The following is a 20,653-nucleotide window of genomic DNA, read 5'->3' on the forward strand; positions in this document are numbered from 1 at the left end:
TGTTCAATAGCTCGGTTTAATGTCTTTCAAACCACTTGTCCCTGATATGAACAGGAATGGAATTTCCACATTAATTTCTCTCTACCTAATGCTAAACTCCCAGGGTAAATCTTGAAATAGAATAATCAGATCTATTTCCTAAATATTTTTATTGTTCTAAACAGCCATGAGACAGAAACTGAAACAATAGACTATTAATCCAATGAATGAGGACAGAAAAATCTCCCATATCAGCCAAGACATCAGTTCAAGATCCAGTGTTAGAGACCTACCATCATCATCCTCTCATTTTCTACTTCGTTGAGCAATTCGGCAAATTCCTTGAAGGATTCAGCTAGGACAGAATAAAAATAAACCAAATTAATCAGAGTACTTGGTAGGGAAGTGGGCAGAGATCAGTGCTACAAGGTGGACACTAGGGGAAAGCATCAAACCTAAGGCCAATAGGAGAATGTGTTCAATGCATGTTGAATGTTTCTTTTCTTTTCTTTATTCTTCCTTCCTTCTATTTTTAATGTTTTGAGGGACCTCCATTCTATTTTTTCCACAGTAGCTGCACCAATTTGCGTTTCTACCAATAGTGTACAAATGTTCCTTTTTCTCCACATCCTCACCAGCATTTGTCATCTCTTTTTGATGAAAGCCATTCTAACTGAGGGACATTGTGGTTTTAATTGCATTTCCCTTACGTTTAGTGATGTTAATCAAGTTTCATGTACCTCTTGGCTATTTCAGTATCTTCTTTGGAAAAATATCAATTCAAATCTTTTGCCCATTTTTATTTTTTTTTATTTGTTTGTTTTGCTATTGAGTTGTCAGAGTTGTTTATATTGAGTTTGTCAGAGTTGGCTATTAACCGCTTACCAGATACATGATTTGTAAATATTTTCTCCCATTACTTAGGTTTCCTTTTCATTTTGTTGATTTTTTTCCTTGGCTGTGCACAAGAATTTTAGTTTGATATAATCCCTCTTGTTAATTTTTTTTAATGTTGTTGCTTTTCCTTTGGTGTTATATCAAAAAACTGTCAAGACCCAATCAAGAAGATTTTCCCCCATGTTTTCTTCTAGGAATTTTATGGTTTCAGGTCTTACATTTAAGTCTAATCCATTTCAAGTTAACTTTTGTGAACAGTGTAAGATTAGGATCTACTATCATTCTTTCACATGTGAATATCCACATGTGGGGGCGCCTGGGTGGCTCAGTGGGTTAAGCCGCTGCCTTCGGCTCAGGTCATGATCTTAGGGTCCTGGGATCGAGTCCCGCATCGGGCTCTCTGCTCAGCAGGGAGCCTGCTTCCTTCTCTCTCTCTGCCTGCCTCTCAGTGTACTTGTAATTTCTCTCTGTCAAATAAATAAATAAAATCTTTAAAAAAAAAAAAAAAAAGAACATCCACATGTGAATAGCTTTCCCAGCACTAGACTGTCTTATCCCATTATATATATCTCTAAGATACATAGATATACAGATAAAATATTAATACACACTCATACCACATCTTCTTTACCCATTCATCTATCAAAGGACACTTGGGCTGCTTCCACAATTGAGCTATGGAAAATAATGCTGCTATAAACATAGAGGTGCATATAACCCTTTGAATTAATGTTTTCATATTTTATTTTATTTTTTTTTAAAGATTTTATTTATTTATTTGACAGAGAGAGATCACAAGCAGGCAGAGAGGCAGGCAGAGAGAGAGGAGGAAGCAGGCTCCCCGCTGAGCAGAGAGCCCGATGCGGGGCTCGATCCCAGGACCCTGAGATCATGACCTGAGCCAAAGGCAGAGGCTTAACCCACTGAGCCACCCAGGCGCCCCATGTTTTCATATTTTAGAGGTAGATATCCAGTAGCACAATTACTGGATTGTAGGGTAGTTCTATTTTTAATTTGAGGGGGAACCTCCATATTGTTTTCTACAGTGGTTGTACCAATCTGCATTCCCACCAATAATGCAAAAGGTTTCCTCTTTCTCCATACCTCATAAACAGTTTTTTCTTGTATTTTTTATTTTAGTCATTCTGACAGGAGTGAAGTGATATTTCATTTTAGATTTGATTTGCATTTTAATGATAATGACTGATGTTGAGCAACTTTTCATATGTTTGTTGACCATATTTATGTCTTCTTTGGAAAAATGTCTGTTCATATCTTCTGCCCATTTTTTATTGGATTATTTGTTCTTTGGGCATTGAGTTGTGGTAGTTCTTTATATATTTTGGATATTAACCATTTATTGGATATCCCATTTACAAATATCCTCTCACATTTGGTGGGTTGCCTTTTAGTTTTGTTGATTATTTCCTTCTTTGTGCAGAAACTTATTTTAGTGTAGTCCTGATAGTTTATTTTTGCTTTTATTTACCTTGTCTCAGGGCACATATCTAGAAAAATGTTGCTACAGCTGATGTCAAGAGATATTGCTATCTGTGCTCTCTTTAATAGTTTTTATGGTTTCAGGTCCTACATTTAGGTCTTTACTCCAATTTGAGTTTGTTTTTTGTGTATGGTGAAAGAAAGTAGTCCATTTTCATTCTTTTGCATGTTGCTGTCCAGTTTTTCCAAACACAATTTATTGAAGACAGTCTTTTTTTATTGGACATTCTTCCTCTTTTGTCAAAGATTAACTGACCATATAATAATGGGTTAATTTCTGGGTTTTCTGTTCTGTTCCATTGACCTATGTTTCTATTTCTATGCCAGTATCATACTGTGTTGATTACTATAGCTTTGTAATATAAATTGAAATCTGAAATTTCAATATCTCCAGTTTTGTTTTTCTTTTTCAAGATTGCTTTTTGTGATTCCATACAAATTTTAAGATTGTTTGTTCTAGCTCTGTGAAAAATGCTGTTGGTATTTTGATAAGGATTGCATTATTAAATCTGTAGATTGCTTTGTGTAGTATAAACATTTTAACAATATTTGTTCTTCAAACACATCAACATGAAATGGTCTTCCATTTATTTACATTGTCTTCAATTTCTTTCATAGTATAGGACTTTAGTTTTATAGTTTTCATAGTATAGGTCTTTCACCTCCTTAGTTAAGTTTATTCTTTGATATTGTATTGTTTAGGGTGCAACTGTGAATGGGATCGATTCCCTCATTTCTCTTTCTGCTGTTTCATTATTAATGTACAGGAATGCAACAGATTTCTGTACATTTACTTTGCATCCTGCAGCTTTACTGAATTAATTTATCAGTTTTAGTAGTTTTTTGGTGGAGTCTTTAGTGTCTTCTATATAGAGTATAATGTCATCTGAAAATAGTGACATTTTTACTTCTTCCTTACCAATTTGGATGCCTTTTATTTCTTTAGATTGTCTAATTGCTGTAGCTAAGACTTCAATACCACATTGAATAAAAGTGGTGAGTGATCATCCTTGTCTTCTTCCTGACCTTAAGGGGAAAGTTCTCAGTTTTTCAACAGGTATGATATTGGTTATACAGTTTTCATATAAGGCCTTTATTATGTTGAGGTATGTTCCCTCTACACCTGTCTTGCAAAGGGATTTTATCATGAATGGATATTGTACTCTGTCAAATGCTTTTTCTATATCTATTGAAATGATATAGAAATGATATCCTTTCTCCTATTGATGTGATGTATCACATTGATTGCTTTACAAATATTGAACCACCTTGAATCCCACAAATAAATCCCACTTAATCATGGTGTATGATTTTTTAATATGTTGTTTGATTTGGCTTTCTCATATTTTGTTAAGGATTTTTACATCTATATTCATGAGAGATATTGGCCTATAGTTCTCTTTTTTGTGGTATCTTTATCTGGTTTTGGTATATGGGTGATACTGGCCTCACAGAATAAAGTTTTCCTTCCTCTTGCATTTTTTGGAATAGTTTGAGAAAAAAAGGCTTTAGCTCTTCTTTAAATATTAGATAGAATTCACCTGTGAATTCTGATCCTGGCCTTTTGTTTTTGAGAGTTGTCAAATGGTTTTTCTGCATGAATTGAAATGATTATTGATTTTCCTTTCATTCTATTAATGTAATATATAAAATTTATTGATCTGCATTTGTTGAACCATCTTTGCACCCCAGGGACAAATCCTACTTGATCCTGGTATATGCTTCTTCCAATGTGCTTCTGAATTCTGCTTTCTAATGTTTTGGTGAGAATTTTTACATCTGTATTTATCAGGAATATTGGCCTGTGGTTTTCCATGAGTTCTTTCATAGCTAGAATTTAATTTAATCTTCACAGACATCATCACCACAGACATCCTTAGGAGTAGCTAGGGTTTCACTCATTTCATAGACAAGCAAAATGATTAGGTGAGGGGCAATGGGTTTGCTGTATTAAAAAAAAAAAAAAAGCAGAGCTAAAATCTTGAGACCTGAGTATGAATCTCTGCTCTGCTACTTAAAAACCTAGAAAAATTTCTCAATTTAACCCTTCCATGTCTCAACTTCTCCATCTGAAAAATGAAGCTATTAGTAATTGTTATATCAGAGACATTATGGAGATATAATTGAATAATCAGTTGCCAACAGATTTTATAAAGGTTGAGTGTTTTTTCTTGTTTTTAGAAGCACTATGGCTGATTAAAAAGCACATTCAACATACTAGCTATGACCTTTGACAAGTTACTCAAATTCCCTGAGACCAAATTTACTTGCCTAGAAATAGTTAATTCCTATCTCACAGGGTTATCTGATGATGAAACAAGATAACATCAAGTACAGGTCCCAGAACATACGATAGTGATTCAATAAATGTTAGTTCTGTTCCCTCTTTGATTTAAGGTCATGATACTTGACACTGGCTAAATATTAGAATTATCTGGGAAGCTTAGATACCATTGCCACTGCCCCCCCATTGAGACAACTTAAGCTCAGATTCACTTGTTAAATGTCATATAGCTTGACTGATACAATACAATTGCAGTGGTGACCACTCAGAAGCTGAGTCAGAAAATAAAACTTAATTACCCAAGAGTATATTCTTATATTGAAATAACACAAAAATGAATGAACAGGACAAAATAACGATAATAAAACTATATTGTGTGGTACAGAGAGCAGTAAGACCCAGGTACTCTTTTGTTTCTTTTTTGTGTTGTTGTTATTATTATATTTAACTACCAGCCTTCACACCTAATTTTATCAGAATTTGGATATTAGCTCCAAAAACAAAAACAAGGTAAACATCTTGTTCTATAGTAACAGAATGAATTCAGATGGTCTTATCCAACTCTTCATGCAATGCTTCAAACCTTGAGGAACTATCCAGTCTATGCTAACACTCTTCCAGTGAGAGTAGTGATGACCAACTTGTCGTCTTATGCCAAGGACCGTCACAGTTATTAAACTGGAAGCCCCTTGTTCTAGGAAATCCCCAAGCCCTAGTTTGCCCAGTACTGTAAGTCACCTAAATGACAGGACTCACTTTTTCCTAAGGCAGGCCATTCCTTGCTTTCAGGATGTCTTTATTTAAATCTCTTTCCTTAATATTAAAATAAATTCCAACTCCCTGCATTCTAATTTTGTTTTTCCTCAGGTTCCTGAAGAGTTTTTGTGGGATTATAGATAAGAAGGGCATGTGACATGATAGAAACATCTATTATTAGGGTGATAGATATAGAGGATTCTAGTTTAGGGGACAGCTTAGTGAAATAAAAAAAAGCATGACTTAGAGAGAGAATTAGACTTGCAGCCACATTTTATCATCTTCTTGCTGTACAACTTTTGATAAGTAACTTAACTGAGTTCATTTGCCTCACTTGTCAAAGAGGCATATCTATCTGAGAGTGCTGTTATAAAAACTAAAAGGTAAATCCAAAGTGCCAACACACAGTAGGCAATAAACCTAATCCCCTCTCCCCCCTCCCAACTTTCTACTCTTCTACTGCCTGTTCTGCCACCTACTGGCAAGGTGAGTGGGCAAGTAACTTCTTGGACTTCATGGTCTTCACATATAAAAAGAAAGATGAGTTAAATAGTCTTTAGTGTCCTTTCAAATTCTGGTAACTATTATTTTAAAGTTCACAACTTCTCACCAGAAACAGGAAGTATATTCTCAAATGGTATCTGAATTAAAGAAAACATACTGAAAGCGTAGAAAATAAATATATTCATATTAATATTTTTTAATCAAAAATAGATTTCCCCTCCCAAGAGAACTGGACAACTAATCCAGAACTCCTAGTACCAAAGAAACTAAGTTCTAGGTCAATACAGGACACCAATGACATTCTTTTCTTCTAAGAATCAAGCTGCTGCACACACACAGGAAGGTCACCTTTGTAAAGACTGCAAATTAAAAGCTTAAGCTCAACACAGAAAAAAAAATAGTCTAATCAAGAAGAGTAAATAGGAAGAAAAGGGAAATGTTCTCTGACTTCTGTCCCCAAATACTGTATACTACTGTGAAAATTAATAAAGGAAAACCTAACTAAACTGAACTCAGGATGCTTTAGAAGGAAGGGCTGGAAGGGGGAGGCATACCACTCAATGTCAATTAAGGGACCAATCATCAATTACAGCCCCTAAGGGAAGATTACCCAGAAGGAAAGAATAATCAATTATAGGCCTCAACAAGGAAAAATGTACATTGCATCTCCTACAGATATCAACTACCCCTACAACTCAGCCAAGGAGAGAGTCATTACCCTAAATTCTTGCTTTTTTTCCAATGGACTTTTACAACCCCTCTTAACTTTCTCCTTCCCATAAAATAATGTTTCTTTTCTATGTTTACTGAACTTGTCTACGTTTTGCCATAACTTACTTGTCCTGAATTGTAATCCTCTCTTATTCCCAAATAAATAAATAAATAAATAAAATAAAACACTACAGAAGGAGTCAGGGAGATTTTTTTTTCTTATTCTAGCATTTTTCCAGGCAAGATCAGTGTGCCTCTAAAAGAAATGCAATGCATGTCATATTGGAACGTTTAAAGGAAAGGGTTAATTTCCCGAAACATAAATAGACAAAGCCCTTTGGTTGACAGCTTAATACTCACAATAACTTTATTAGGGACATGTAATTATCCTTAAATTGAACATGAGACTATGAAGGCTCACCGAAGCTAAGTAACTTGTTCAAGGTCATGCAAGATGTAAATGACAATCTTACCTATCAAATTCTGACCTGTCTTGCTGCAAGATCTAAGGTCCTTCCACTGTCTGACTGCCCACAACTCTCCAGGTAGAGATAACTGAAGATTAGGTTACTAAATACCATCTGAAGAGATTATCAAAAAGAGATGGGGAAAGCTACTACTACCAGCAGGTAGATTTTTAAAATTAGTCAGGGTTCATCATTCATGAGGGGAAAAAAATGAAAAATTTGACAATATTTAACTTTAGCTAAATGGTAACACTTTTTTGAGACATCACTCACATACCATAAAATGTACCATTTTAAACTATCCAACTCAGTGGTTTTTAGTATATACTCAAAGTTGTGCAACCACCATCATTATATAATTTCAGATCATTTTTATCAACCCTAAAAGAAATTACAAGCTCATTAGCATCACTCACCATTTCCATTTTCCCCCTACATTAGAACTAATAAATGATTTCATTAAAGTTGCAGGATAAAGAAATTAGTTGAATTAATATACAGAAATCAGTTGTATTCTTCAATACATATAAAAGAGTTGCAGAAAGAGAAATTAAGAAAACAATTTCATTTACAATTGCACCAAAAAGAATAACATACCTAGGAAAAAAATAAACCAAGGAGGTGAAAGACCTATACTCTGAAAACTGTAAGACATTGATCAGAGAAATTGAAGATGACACAAAGGAAAAGATATACCATTCTTGTTCACTGGAAAAATTAATACTAATAAAATGCCTAGTCTACCCAAAACAATCTACAGATTCAATGTAACCCCTATCAAAATACCAATAATATTTTTTACAGAACTATAACAATCTTAAAACTCATATGGAACCATAAAAGACTACAAATAGACAAAGAAATCTTGAGAAAGAAGGACAAAGCTGGAGGTACCTATAGTACCCAGAACAATATAGTATGGACACAAAATAGAACACAGAACAATGGAACAGGATAGACAGGCCAGAAGTAAACCCATAATCATACGGTCAACTAATCTACAAGGAAGGAAGCAATAATATACAATGGGGAAATGTAGCCTTTTCAATAGCGTAGAGAAAACTGTACAGCTACATACAAAAAAAACTTTATTACACCATACACAAAATTAAACTCAAAATGAATTCAAGACCTAAATATGAAAACTGAAACCATAAAAATACCTTAAAAACACACATAAGGGAGGGGATTGGGAGATGGGTGAGCCAGGTGGTGGGTATTAAGGAAGGCACGTATTGCATGGAGCGCTGGGTGTGGTGCATAAACAATGAATCTTGGAACACTGAAAAAAATAAAATTAAATTAAGATGTTAAGAAACAATAAAATGGAATGGAAAGATATAAAAAAACACACATAAGCATTAAACCTTAAACACCAATTTAAGCAATATATATATCTAGATATAGATATAGATATAGATATAGATCTCCCCTCAGGCAAGGGAAACAAAAGTAAAAAGTAACCTATTGGGAATACAACAAAATAAAAAGCTTCTGCACAGCACAGACAGCCATCAACACAACAAAAGGCAACCTACTGAATGGGAAAAGGTATTTGCAAATGATATATTTGATAAGGGGTTTATATCCAACATATATAAAGAATCTGCACAACTCAGTATCAACAAGCAAATGGATGAAAGACCTAAATATGAGACCTGAAACCATAAAAATCCTAGAAGAAAACACAAGCAGCAATTTTTCTGACATCAGCCATAGCAACATTTTTCTAGATATATCTCCTAAGGCAAGGGAAACAAAGGCAAAAATAAACTATTGGAACTAATCCAAAATAAAAAGCTTTTGCATAGCAAAGGAAGCTATCAACAAACAAACAAACAAAAACAACTGAATGGGAGAAGATATTTGCAAATGATATATGCAATAAGGGGTTAATATCCAAAATCTATGAAGAACTCATAACTCAACACCATAAAAACTAATAATCTGATTAAAAAATGGGCAGATGACCTGAAGAGATATTTTTCCAAAGAAGACATACAGATGGCCAAAACAAACATGAATAGATGCTCAACATCACTAATCATCAGGGAAATACAAATCAAACCACAATGAGATGAGATATCACTTCACACCTGTCAGAATGGCTAAAATCAAGAGACAAGAAACAACAAGTGTTGGTAAGGATGTGGAGAAGAAGGAACACTGATGCATTGTTGGTGGGAATGTAAATTGGTTCAGTCACTATGGTAAGCTAGATGGAGGTTCTTCAATATATTAAAAATAGAAATTCCAGTAATTTCCCTACTGGGTATTTACCAAAAGAAAACAAAAACACTAATTTGAAAAGATATATGCACTCCAATGTTTATTGCAATATTATTTACAATAGCCAAGGTGTGAAAGCAACCCAAGTGTCTGCTGTTAGGTGAATGGATAAAGAAGATGTGAAACATAAACACACACACTCACACACCCACACACTCACACACACACAGGAATATTACTCAGCTATAAAAAAGAATGAGCTCTTGCTATTTGCAACAACATGGATGGATTTAGAGGATCATCTAGAGGATATTATGCTAAATATGTGCTAAATTATGCTAAGACAAAGACAAATACCATATGATTTCACTTAAATGTGCAATCTAAAAAAATAAAACAAATTAATAAGCAAAAAAGCAGAATCAGACCCATAATTAAAGAGAGCAAACTATTGCCTGAGGGGATAGGGGTGAGAGTAAGGACACAATGGGTGAGGAGGAATAAGGCATGGGAATAAAGACACAGCATAGGAAATACAGTCAATGATACTGTAATAGTCTTTTATGGTAGTCATTATAATTGAGGTGAGCATAGCATAACATATAGAGTTATTGAATCACTATGTTGTAAACATGAATTCAATATAATATTTATGCCAAATATACTTCAATAACAAAATGAAAAAAAAAAAAAGAAAGAAATGGCTAGAAAAAGAAGAAAACAGACCTGCATAACCACCAGTGTCACCACCACCGCTGGCAACAATATCCCCTGCCCTCCTCACCACAAGACATAGCTTAAGAAATTGACTGAAATACTGTTGGTTTGCAAACTCCTAGGGAGCCTCCCAGGAGTATATGAAATTGGTCCTCATAAGCAGAGATTGGGGAGAGACTGAAGAAAGATTAGTAGGTGATAGTTTAATTAGGCAAAGGAAACATACATGCAATGTTTGTCTTGGCTGACAATGAGATGAGGAGATACCTGCATCCACTTACCAGATCTTAAAAGTTTTTATAGAGGTCTTAACTTGGTTCAATCACATATACTATCTAGATGGTCTTACCACCACATCACTTTCTTAAAGCTATATCCTTGTGGCAGCCTTGGGAAGCAGAGAAGGCAATTTGGACAGAGGTAGGGGACATAAGCCTCCAATTGCCAGGATCCAGCTCATGGGTGCAGAGGTCACATATTCTCGATGACCTCCTCCAACAAATACTCTTCAATAATGCCTACCGGCCCCAGAGTATTAAAATAATAGTCCAGAAAAAAAAAATAACTATCCCTAGAAAATTTCAAGGGAGAAAGAGCAAAAGGTTAAGGGAGAGAAGAAAGACAATATGCTAGATGCTTCTCATGTCTTATTCATTATTACCATTTTATTAATGAGAAAACTGAGGTTTAGCAAGGCCAATAATTCCTTACACTATTATACCATGTCATCCAAAAAGGCTGTAACTTTCCAATGAAGGCTGACAATATGGATCAAAAGGCTTAAAACTATACTCTTTTAGCCAGTAAATTCATTTCTAGGAAACCAGATCTAAAAAGTAATCCTATACAGAGGAAGAAACATTGATGCCCAAAGCCATTCAACATTATTAATGATACTGAATAACTGTTAACAAATAAAATGTTCAATGATTGCAGAATGATTAAGTACATCTACTTAATGGACTATTACTATAGCCATTAAAAAGGAGCAGTACACATTTTATAAACATGACAAAATGCTTAAGGTGAAACATTATATGAAAAAAGAATACAAAAATTGTAAATAAAAAGTGTACATAAAATATGATCATAACTATATACAGAAAATTATGCTTAGACCAAAGAAAAGGAGTGGAAGGAAACACATCAAAATAATTTTAATTCGTTGAGTGGAAAACATGTATCTATAAACTTTAGAATCAAGAACTGACTTTAAATCCCACTCAAGCTAAGTATTAGCTATATTATGCTGGGCAATTTTTTTTTTAATCTCCATTAGCCTGTCTCTTAGAAATGTTCTGAAAATTAGATAACACAGACAAAGCATTTTGCACATAGTAGCCAGTCATCAAATGATAGCTATTTGTAATCTGTCTTAACATAGAGAAGTTAAATGTCAAACTTCAGATAAATGCTAAACTTTATCTGAGCCCTGGGCTACAAGAAAGCAGCAACTGTCAAGACATGCCTCACCCTTCTGTATTCTGCAAAAGAGCTAACCTGCTAAGGACCATCCTGCCTTCAAATATAAGACCCACTTTCATCTCTCTTTGTGACTCCCATAAGACTCACAGATGTCTCCCTTGTCTACTCACCCCTATAATACTCCACGTTTCCTTTCTTTGAAATGTTTGTCATTAATTAAGTTTCTCCCTAATGGCAGTAATCTGAATACACCACATCCTTAACTCTCCAGTGCACAGCTTTGGTGCTTTTAGTTTTATCACCTGTGTTGCATAGGAAGCACTGTCAAAACAGAAAAAAAAAATGCTTAGCCTTCCCTAGTTTAAATTTGTATTCACTAAGTGCTTCAATATACATGTTTCACCTAGAGAATTATCAATGCCCTCCTTGTCCATGATTTGTTTCTATTTATCAGAGTCCTAGGGCTGCCTTGCCTAATATTAGACAATACAATAGTGTTATCAGTTTTAACTTATTTGTTAATGCCAACTTGATTGTAGCATTACTTCTATAATATGAAATTAGCATTGTCTTGTTAGTGGTTTCAACTGGAGACACACATCATTTATCTATGCTACCTTATCAATATATAGATATTTAGGACCTACACCAGATTATTAATTTTCTTTACTTGACATTCTTGATGTATTCTTGGTATATTCTAACTATATGATTGTTATGTCAGCATTATTACAATATAGCTGCAGGTCTTTTCCTTTGTAAAGATTGTATTCATCGATTTTTATAAATTACATTTAATATCCACTCCTTGAAAAATAGAAATCATTATGTTCATACATATTTTCTCTAAAATCTTTCCTTAGATTGACTTTTACGTTGTTTTGAATGTCACAGAGACAACCACATGTCTTTGTTAGTTGCATTATTTTTCTTGTAATGAACTCTCATCAGATCTTTTACTTTTGAAAATGATTAGTAGTAAGGCACAGTCATTTAAATCTTTTCCTTATCTATAATTTTTATATATATTTTAAACTGATGTACCCAAGAAAACACTTGCAATGGGCTACAAGCCAGAGTACTTTACTGTTAATAAAGTAGAATTTTCTCAGAACCCCATGGAAAAGGGATGTACCATGTACTTCCATGTACATGCTTCTGATGGTACTTATTTAAAAAACTTTTATTTATTTATTTGACAGAAAGAGAGAGATCATAAGTAGACAGAGAGGCAGGCAGAGAGAGAAGGAGAAGCAGGCTCCCTGCTGAGCAGAGAGCCCTATGCAGGGCTTGATCCCAGGACCCCGAGATCATGACCTGAGCCAAAGGCAGAGGCTTAACCCATTGAGCCACCCAGGTGCCCCTGATGGCACTTTATAAAGAACTCTGAGGTTATACAAGTGAACTGAATCAGGATTTCTAGAACTCTAATAGAGAATTAGGTAAATTAATATGACTGTTAATGCACAATGAAATGGAACAAGAATTAATTTCTTAGGACTAAATAAACTGATAAAGGATGACTGAGGGTTTTGTTCAGAATACTACTGACGACATAATGTTCCATTTTTGGAAATATAAGGAATGCATTTCTCTTATTTCATAGGCTATGTATAAGTCATAACAATTAATGGATTATGCTTTTATAATATGAAATGAAACATTTCTAAATGATATCTTATTCTCTCTTCCAAAACCTCTCCATGATTAATAAATTCACATTAAATATTCTTATTTCCAAAAATATATAATTATTGCATAGGTTTAATGATAGCCTGACCGCTTCATCATCAGGACAGGATTGAAAACATTGGTTATGCAACCAAAGCCTTGCCTGGAACGACATATCTGAAAATGATGTTCATTAAATCAGATATATGTGACCAGGTATCTAAGGAGGAAAGGTTGACTTTATAAAGCCAATGAATACAGAGCCCTCTTGGGGAAACCAGGCTGATACCTGGTTACACAATTTCCAGTCTTATAAGTAGGAATATCTCCTCCTGGCAGGCCCAAACACTTTGGGATATTTGCGGGGAGCTAGTGAAGAAAGAAATTCATCCAAATTCAGGTAATACAGATGAAATCTGGTAGATTTAATTCTTAGATCAACTTCTTAGCCTGAAGAGGTTTTACAAATCCAATCTGAGAGTCTTTATGAAAACTTCTGGCAAAGCAAATTTAAATAGACCCATATGACAAATTACCATCTCTGCTCAGCAGAGAGCCTGCCTCTTTGCCTGCCTCTCTGCCTACTTGTGATCGCTCTCTCTCTCTCTCTCTCTGTGTCAAATAAACAAAAAAATCTTTTTTTTTTTTAAAAAAAGAGAGAGAAATTTTGTTTTAATTGATAACAATGCGCTGTCCATAGCACACCCTTTTGGATTATCGGTTTTACCCTCTTTTTTGTCTTTGAGCTAGTTGAGCTTTTGGACCTCTTGTTAATTGTGGGTAATTTTTGAGCACGCAAATTCTATCTTCCCTGGTTGAGATTTCACTGGTTTTCTCCCCGTCTCTGTTAAAAAATTTTAAAAAACCCAAAAACAAAACAAAACAAACCACAGTTTTCATACCTATCTGTATATCAGACTGGATCCTGTTATTGTGCCCTATTTGTAAATACCAAATTTTCAATCCTTTCTATTTTCTTTAATATCTAGTTATAATCCTCCAAACTAACAATTCCAATTTTTCCCCTCTGATCTGACTCAGGCTCATGAATAACTAAAACCTGACAGTGCAGTTTCCTATAAGGATTCCACATTGCCTCACAACTGGCCCTTTCCCCAAGATCTGAAGAAGATTTGTGAAATAAAGTCTGATAACTTGGTATAAACCTCGAAGGGCTTGCCACAACAGGAGACCATGCATTGAGCTAGACTTTCCCTGGAGAAGACATTGTCTGTATTATGGAAGTCTGGTGAAATGTTCAGGTTATGTATGTCCTTATATGTAAAGGTAGCCAAGACTGGGGGGTACAAAATGGCGGGGAAGTAGGAGGAGGCGCCTTTTCAACCTGTACCCTAAAGTGAGCTGATTACCTACCAAAGAACTCCGATCACCCATGAAATCAGCCTGAGATCAGAATTATACACGTCTGGATCTCTACAGGGGCAGAAGACGCCAGTGGGCAGGTAAAGCGGAGTGTGAACATCTGACTGATATCGGAAGATAAACAAAAGGGGGAGGGAGCCACCAGAGGCGACCTGTTTGAAAGTAATAGCCCCAATGTGAGCGAGAGTGCCCTGCATCTGGGGACCAGCATTAACTTGGAGTCTGGTTGAAAGCACTCCAAAAGAGCAAAGGATCCCGGGGTGGAGGGAGGGAAATTGTGGGAATCAGGGCAGTTAGGGATAGGGGCTTCAGTCCCCCGGACCCAGGACAGCCTCCCCTGGCGCTGAGCCAGAGAGAGTGTGGGGGAGAAACCAGGTCTTGGTCCCTGACCTGCCAGCAAGCCCAAGATTGCCTGGGGTCTGGCTCCTGTGAGGGGATGGGAACCATGCCAGATGGCAGAACGCGTGAGCCCTGCTACAGAGCCTGAGATGCACGTGCCCCTCATCATCCCCTGAGAGAGGTGCACAAAGGCCCGGGCAGCGCTCTTAGGCCCGCGCCATTGTTTCAGAGCCTGAGACATGTGCAACCTACAGCTTCCCCTGAGAGAGGTGTGGGCAAGCCGGGCGCCCTTAGACCCAGAAAGACCAGGCATTCCCAGCCCAGGCCAGCGGGAAAATCTCAGTGTGCGATTGCTGGTTGGAACCTCTCTGGCAGTCTGGAGCTGCCCAGACAGTCACCGCTGCCATAGTTTGGGGTACAAGAAGAAGATCTTGCGTCCCCAGGGACCACGACTCACAACCTGCTCTGCCAGAGGCCAAGGGGAAATTTATATGGGATCTGCAGCACCCAGAGAAGAACAGACTGAGCCTTCTCTCTGAAAGGGAGGTCAGGGTGCAGTTTGCTTTCCTCTAAACCTCCCAAAACCACCAAAAGCGGTCAAGACGAGAGGGAAAAAAAAAAAAGTGAACAAACATAAAAACCTACAGAGAACAAAAGCCTGAAAAAAACGGTTTCCTCAGAGCCCACCCTCTTGAGGGGGACTGGAGGACTTAACTCAGGGAACATCACTGACTGAAAACCCACGTGGCAGGTCCCTCCCCCAGAAAACCAACCAGGAAAAAAAAGAAAAAAAAGACTGGAAGAGAACCACCACCACTCCTTCATAGGACAACTTTTATGGTTAATTTGTTCCCACTATTCTGGCTCATTTTTTTTATATAGATAATTTTTTAACCTATTTACCATCACAGTGAGCTGTCCAGTACATCAAATTCCATAATAACCTTCTAACCTGAACTTTTTGATACATAGACCTGTGTTTTTCTTTTGCATTGCTATTTTTTGAATTTCTTTTTTTTTAATTTTAGTTTAGTTTACTCTAGTTTATTCCTTTTTTATTTTTATTTTCTAATATTCATATAGAGTTAAACTTCAAAGTAATCCCATTTCCCCAATCAATACTACGCCTAGAGGTAAACCAATTTTTACTCCCCCTTTATCTCAGGAACGTTGAGTCCTTTAACAAAGATATCAAGATACGTCCAGGAAGAATCAAAACAACCTTCCTTGCCAACACTGAGAATTAATAACCGCTCTCGCATCTTTTTCTGCCACCACTGTTTCTGTGTTTTTGTGTTTGTCCTGATAGTATATAAATCTTACACTTGGGGGTTTTTTTGACGAGGTTCTTCTTTATTTGCATATCTATCTATCTATATATAGATATAGATATAATTTTAGTTCTCTTGTCATATACTTTTATCAGTCCTTTTGTTTGTTTTTGTTTGTATACTTCATAAATCTTACCTTGGGGCCCGTTTGGGCTGGACCTTCTCTTTTATCTTCCCTTTCTTTCCTGTCTCTCTCTCTCTCTTTTTTTTTCTTTTTCCTTTCTTTTTTCTCTCTTTTGGGTGGGGAATCCTGATTGCTCAGAAGTGTTCCAGGGTGCACCTTGACTGCACCATGGTTGATACATCCAGCTACGTCCGTTCAGCCATCTCTCACCAAAATGACTAGGAGGAGGAATGCCCAACAGAAGAAAAATAAAGAGGATGGACCTTCTGCAACAGAGCTAACGGCTATCAACATAGACAATATGTCGGAAAGAGAATACAGGCTAACAATTATCCAGGCAATAGCTAGGTCGGAGAAAGCCATGGATGACCAAATGGAATTGATTAGGGCCGAAATGAAAGCGACCAGAGATGATGTTCACAATGTTAGGGCTGAGCTAAAAGCTACCAGGGAAGAGGTTCAAAATGCTCTCAATGAGTTCCAATCTAATCTAAATTCTCTCAACGTTAGGGTAACTGAAACAGAAGATAGAATTAGTGATCTGGAGGACAAACAGATAGAAAGGATCAGAAGGAAGCCAGGAACAAACAGCTTAGAAACCATGAAAACAGAATCAGGGAAATAAATGATGCCATGAAACGTTCCAACGTCAGAATTATTGGAATCCCTGAAGGGGAGAAGAAAGAAAGAAGTCTAGAAGATAGAGTGGAACACGTTCTTCATGAAAATTTTCCCAGTCTCACGAATGGAACCAGCATTCATGTACTAGAAGCCGAACGGTCTCCACCCAAGATTAGATTCTAAAAAAACATCAAGGCACCTGATAGTCAAATTGAGGAATCATAATTATAGGTATAATCTCTTGAAAGCCGCTAGGACAAAGAGGCTCCTTACTTACCGAGGAAAGCCCAGCAGAATAACGTCAGACCTGTCCACAGAGACCTGGAAAGCCAGAAAGGGCTGGCAAGATATATTCAGGGCACTAAATGAAAAGAACATGCAGCCAAGAATACTTTATCCAGCAAGACTGACATTCAAAATGGATGGGGAGATAAAGAGTTTCCAAGACCGGCAAGGCTTAAAAGACTATGCAACCACCAAGCCAACACTGCAAGAAATATTAAGGGGGGTTCTATAAAAGAGGAAAAATCCTAAGAATAGCATTGGACAGAAATATAGAGACAATCTACAGAAAGAAAGACTTCAAAGGTAAAACGATGTCAATAAAAATGTATCTATAAATAATCACTCTCAGTGTGAATGGCCTAAATGCGCCCATAAAACGGCACAGGGTTGCAGATTGGATAAAACGACAGGACCCACCATATGCTGTCTACAAGAGACTCATTTTGAAACTATAGATACACCCAGACTGAAAGTGAGGGGATGGAGAAGCATGAATGCCAGTGGGCCTCAAAAGAAGGCCGGGGTAGCGATTCTCATATCAGATAAACCAGATTTTAAACTAAAGACTATAGTCAGAGATACAGAAGGACACTACATCATTCTTAAAGGGACTATCCACCAAGATGATCTAACAATTGTAAATATCTATGCTCCTAATAAGGGAGCAGCCAATTACATAAGAAAACAAATGATCTTTGACAAAACAGGAAAAAATATACAGTGGAAAAAAGACAGTCTCTTCAATAAATGGTGCTGGGAAAACTGGACAGCTATATGTAGAAGAATGAAACTCGACCATTCTCTTACACCATACACAAAGATAAACTCAAAATGGATAAAAGACCTCAATGTGAGACAGGAATCCATCAGAATCCTAGAGGAGAACATAGGCAGTAATCTCTTCGATATCAGCCACAGCAACTTCTTTCAAGGTATATCTCCAAAGGCAAAGGAAACAAAAGTGAAAATAAACTTTTGGGACTTCATCAAAATCAAAAGCTTCTGCAAGGCAAAGGAAACAGTCAAGAAAACAAAAGAGGCAACCCACAGAATGGGAGAAGATATTTGCAAATGACAGTACCGACAAAAGGTTGATATCCAGGATCTATAAAGAACCCCTCAAACTCAACACACACAATACAGACAATCATATCAAAAAATGGGGAGAAGATATGGACAGACACTTCTCCAATGAAGACATACAAATGGCTATCAGACACATGAAAAAATGTTCATCATCACTAGCCCTCAGGGAGATTCAAATTAAAACCACATTGAGATACGACCTTACACCAGTTAGAATGGCCAAAATTAGCAAGACAGGAAACAACATGTGTTGGAGGGGATGTGGAGAAAGGGGAACCCTCTTCCACTGTTGGTGGGAATGCAAGCTGGTGCAGCCTCTTTGGAGAACAGTGTGGAGATTCCTCAAGAAATTAAAAACAGAACTTCCCTATGACCCTGCCATTGCACTACTGGGTATTTACCCCAAAGATACAGATGTAGTGAAAAGGAGGGCCATCTGTACCCCAATGTTCATAGCAGCAATGGCCACGGTCACCAAACTGTGGAAAGAACCAAGATGCCCTTCAATGGACGAATGGATAAGGAAGATGTGGTCCATATACACTATGGAGTATTAGGCCTCCATCGGAAAGGATGAATACCCAACTTTTGTAGCAACAAGGACGGGATTGGAAGAGATTATGCTGAGTGAAATAAGTTAAGCAGAGAGAGTCAAGTATCATATGGTTTCACTTATTTGTGGAGCATAACAAATAGCGTGGAGGACATGGGGAGTTAGAGAGGAGAAGGGAGTTGGGGGAAATTGGAAGGGGAGGTGAACCATGAGAGACTATGGACTCTGAGAAATATCTGAGGGTTTTGAAGGGGCGGGGATTGGGAGGTTGGGGGAACCAGGTGGTGGGTATTAGAGCGGGCACAGATTGCATGGAGCACTGGGTGTGGTGCCAAAATAATGAATACTGTTATGCTGAAAATAAATTTTAAAAAATTAAAAAAAAAAAGGTAGCCAAGACTGTGGACAATGTCACATAGAAAACTGACAACCAGCTTGGGAACTTCAAGAAACTCCAGGAGTGGTATAACACAATAGTTGAAAGATTTTCCCCAACTGACTTCTTAGAAACCAATGAAACTTCAGGGTTTAACTCCAAGATCTTTTCTTTAATACACACTTCAATATTAGTATTTCTCTTTTTCACTTTAGGTATCTCTCTTCTTTTAAGACACCTCATAGGAAGTGCCATCAGAAGCGGTAAGATGCTTGATGGTAAAACAACTGACTGACCTTTGCCACCCCTCTCAAAAAATGATCCAACCAGTTTTATAGAAAAAACATCAAGAAAAATCCTCAAGAGATTAATTCCTTTCTAATCAGGTGGTTTATGATTGCCTGTGAGTTTTTAGTAATGAATTTTATGCATGTTGATTAAACGTATGGGGCCTGGGGGGTTGGAATGACAATGTTGAACTTTATCTGAGCTATCTGCTCCCAGAAGGTAGTAATCAGTGGCTGATGAAATTTTCTACCTGCAAGTTTGACCGTAAGTCAATATTCTTGGTCCACAAAGGAGTTTCTTCAAAAATGTCACGATTAGAGTGGAAATGTGATTTGTAGTCTGAGATTTTACAACACTGTTTTTTCTTTCTCTAGACATAAACAACTTGCTGAAACTTAATAGTTTCCAACTTCTGGGAAAGAGGTAACAAGCCAGTTGCACTAAAGAGGACTATGCTACCAGGGTTCACCCAGTGGACAACCGGCTGGCTTAGTGATGACAAGACTTAAACTCAGGGTTAAAATACAAGGCTCTTTGCAGAGACATGGTTTGGGGGAGAAATGGATCTCAGATGCTACAAAGGGGATGGAGACCCAAATGCGGAGAAAGACAAGAGAGAGAGGAACACACAGGGGACCACACAAGGAAAACACTTCCCCAAAGCAACTGTCTGGGAAATCAAGAGGAACTGAGATTTTTGTGAGATTTTGCAAACAGGGGTACTCTAGAACTGGAGTTTTAGAGCTCCACAGTATCGCTGGGATAGAGCCCTGAAGGTGTTGCCCTACTCCTAGACAGATGCCAGGCAGGTAACCTAGGGTCAGATGGCATGACCTGAAGATCACTTAAAACACACTGGAAGAAACTGTTCCTTCTTCTTGGAGTACATCTGTAAAAGGTGGCATTGCTTCTAGAGGAACAAAAGACCCAGCTAGCACCATTCCCCTTCCCTGTCCTTCAGCATAGGTACAGACATACCTGCTAAAGGTGCCTAACCTAGAGATTGGCTGTTTAGCATGCTTTGCTCCAAGTCCCATGCCCTCATGCTCTGGCAATGACTGCCTTTCTGGGTTAAAACTGCATCAGTCCTGGCATGGCCAGACCCTCTCCCAGAAGACCAGCACAGC

The 20,653-nt window shown here is 37.2% G+C and overlaps 1 protein-coding gene across 6 annotated transcripts in view; it reads right to left on the minus strand.

Moving 5' to 3' along the window:
- OPHN1 (oligophrenin 1) overlaps positions 1–20,653 on the minus strand; it is a 558,586-nt gene that overhangs the window by 361,315 nt on the left and 176,618 nt on the right. For all 6 annotated transcript variants that reach the window (XM_032329488.1, XM_032329487.1, XM_032329486.1 and 3 more), the window contains one exon: positions 273–334. In XM_032329488.1, coding sequence (XP_032185379.1) covers positions 273–334 — 62 coding nt within the window. The remainder of the gene's footprint in view (positions 1–272; positions 335–20,653) is intronic.

This window comes from Mustela erminea, chromosome X, assembly GCF_009829155.1.
Source record: "Mustela erminea isolate mMusErm1 chromosome X, mMusErm1.Pri, whole genome shotgun sequence".
NCBI lineage: Eukaryota > Metazoa > Chordata > Mammalia > Carnivora > Mustelidae > Mustela > Mustela erminea.